Source organism: Aureococcus anophagefferens, assembly GCF_000186865.1.
Source record: "Aureococcus anophagefferens unplaced genomic scaffold AURANscaffold_818, whole genome shotgun sequence".
Classification (NCBI taxonomy): Eukaryota; class Pelagophyceae; order Pelagomonadales; family Pelagomonadaceae; genus Aureococcus; species Aureococcus anophagefferens.
In genome coordinates, this window is record NW_008706104.1 from 1 (window position 1) to 706 (window position 706).

The following is a 706-nucleotide window of genomic DNA, read 5'->3' on the forward strand; positions in this document are numbered from 1 at the left end:
TCCAGGCCGCGGCCGCGTAGCCCCCCCTCCCCCCCCCCGCCCCCCCCGTCTCGCGACACGGCCCGAGCATGCGAACATAAGCACGGCCAGATGTGGCGCGGCTCGTCGGGTCGCACCCCGCGCGGAGCGGACGGCGCCTCCGCGCGGATCATCCGGGAGCCGCCGCCCGTCGTTGTTGATGTCGGGATTTTTTTCCGCGGACATTTTTGCCCCGCGGACGTTATTTTCGCGGTCTAGCAAAGGTCCGAACACGATGATTCACTGTTGTTCACCTGGAAACAGCATCCTCATGGATTTTTGGCGCGGCGCGGCTGCTCGACATCCGCGTCGCGGCCGTCGCCGGGCTTCGGCCATTCTGCGTCGCAGCCCTCGAAGTCGATGTCCCAGCAGCTACGGGAGACGGCGAAGTCGCGCGGTCGGTGTTGCGTCTCGCGGTGGAGTGCCTGGTGGTGTTTTTGTAGACGCCCCTTTTTTTGGTGAAATAAGTAGGTTTTCTCGAAGTCTAGCGGTTGCTTTTGGGCGTCCGGCCGAAGCGGAGGATGAGGAGGAGCTGCGTCGCCGCGGAGCCGAGGCCGAGGACGTTGGGCGCCCAGATGTAGGGGTCGTCGAGGACGAGGAGGCCGTACGCGAGCCAGGACGACTTGTTCGCGAGCGAGAAGGCCGTGAAGCCCAGGGGCAGGCTCGCCTGGGGCGGGCGGGGCTCCGC

General features: G+C 66.4%; 1 protein-coding gene across 1 annotated transcript in view; it reads right to left on the minus strand.

The window, feature by feature from the left end:
* Positions 1-502: 502 nt before the first annotated feature.
* AURANDRAFT_69044 (hypothetical protein) overlaps positions 503-706 on the minus strand; it is a gene marked incomplete at both ends in the record, with an annotated part of 2,858 nt that continues 2,654 nt past the window's right edge. The window contains one exon of the mRNA XM_009044792.1: positions 503-685. Within this exon, the coding sequence (XP_009043040.1) occupies positions 503-685 (183 nt within the window). The remainder of the gene's footprint in view (positions 686-706) is intronic.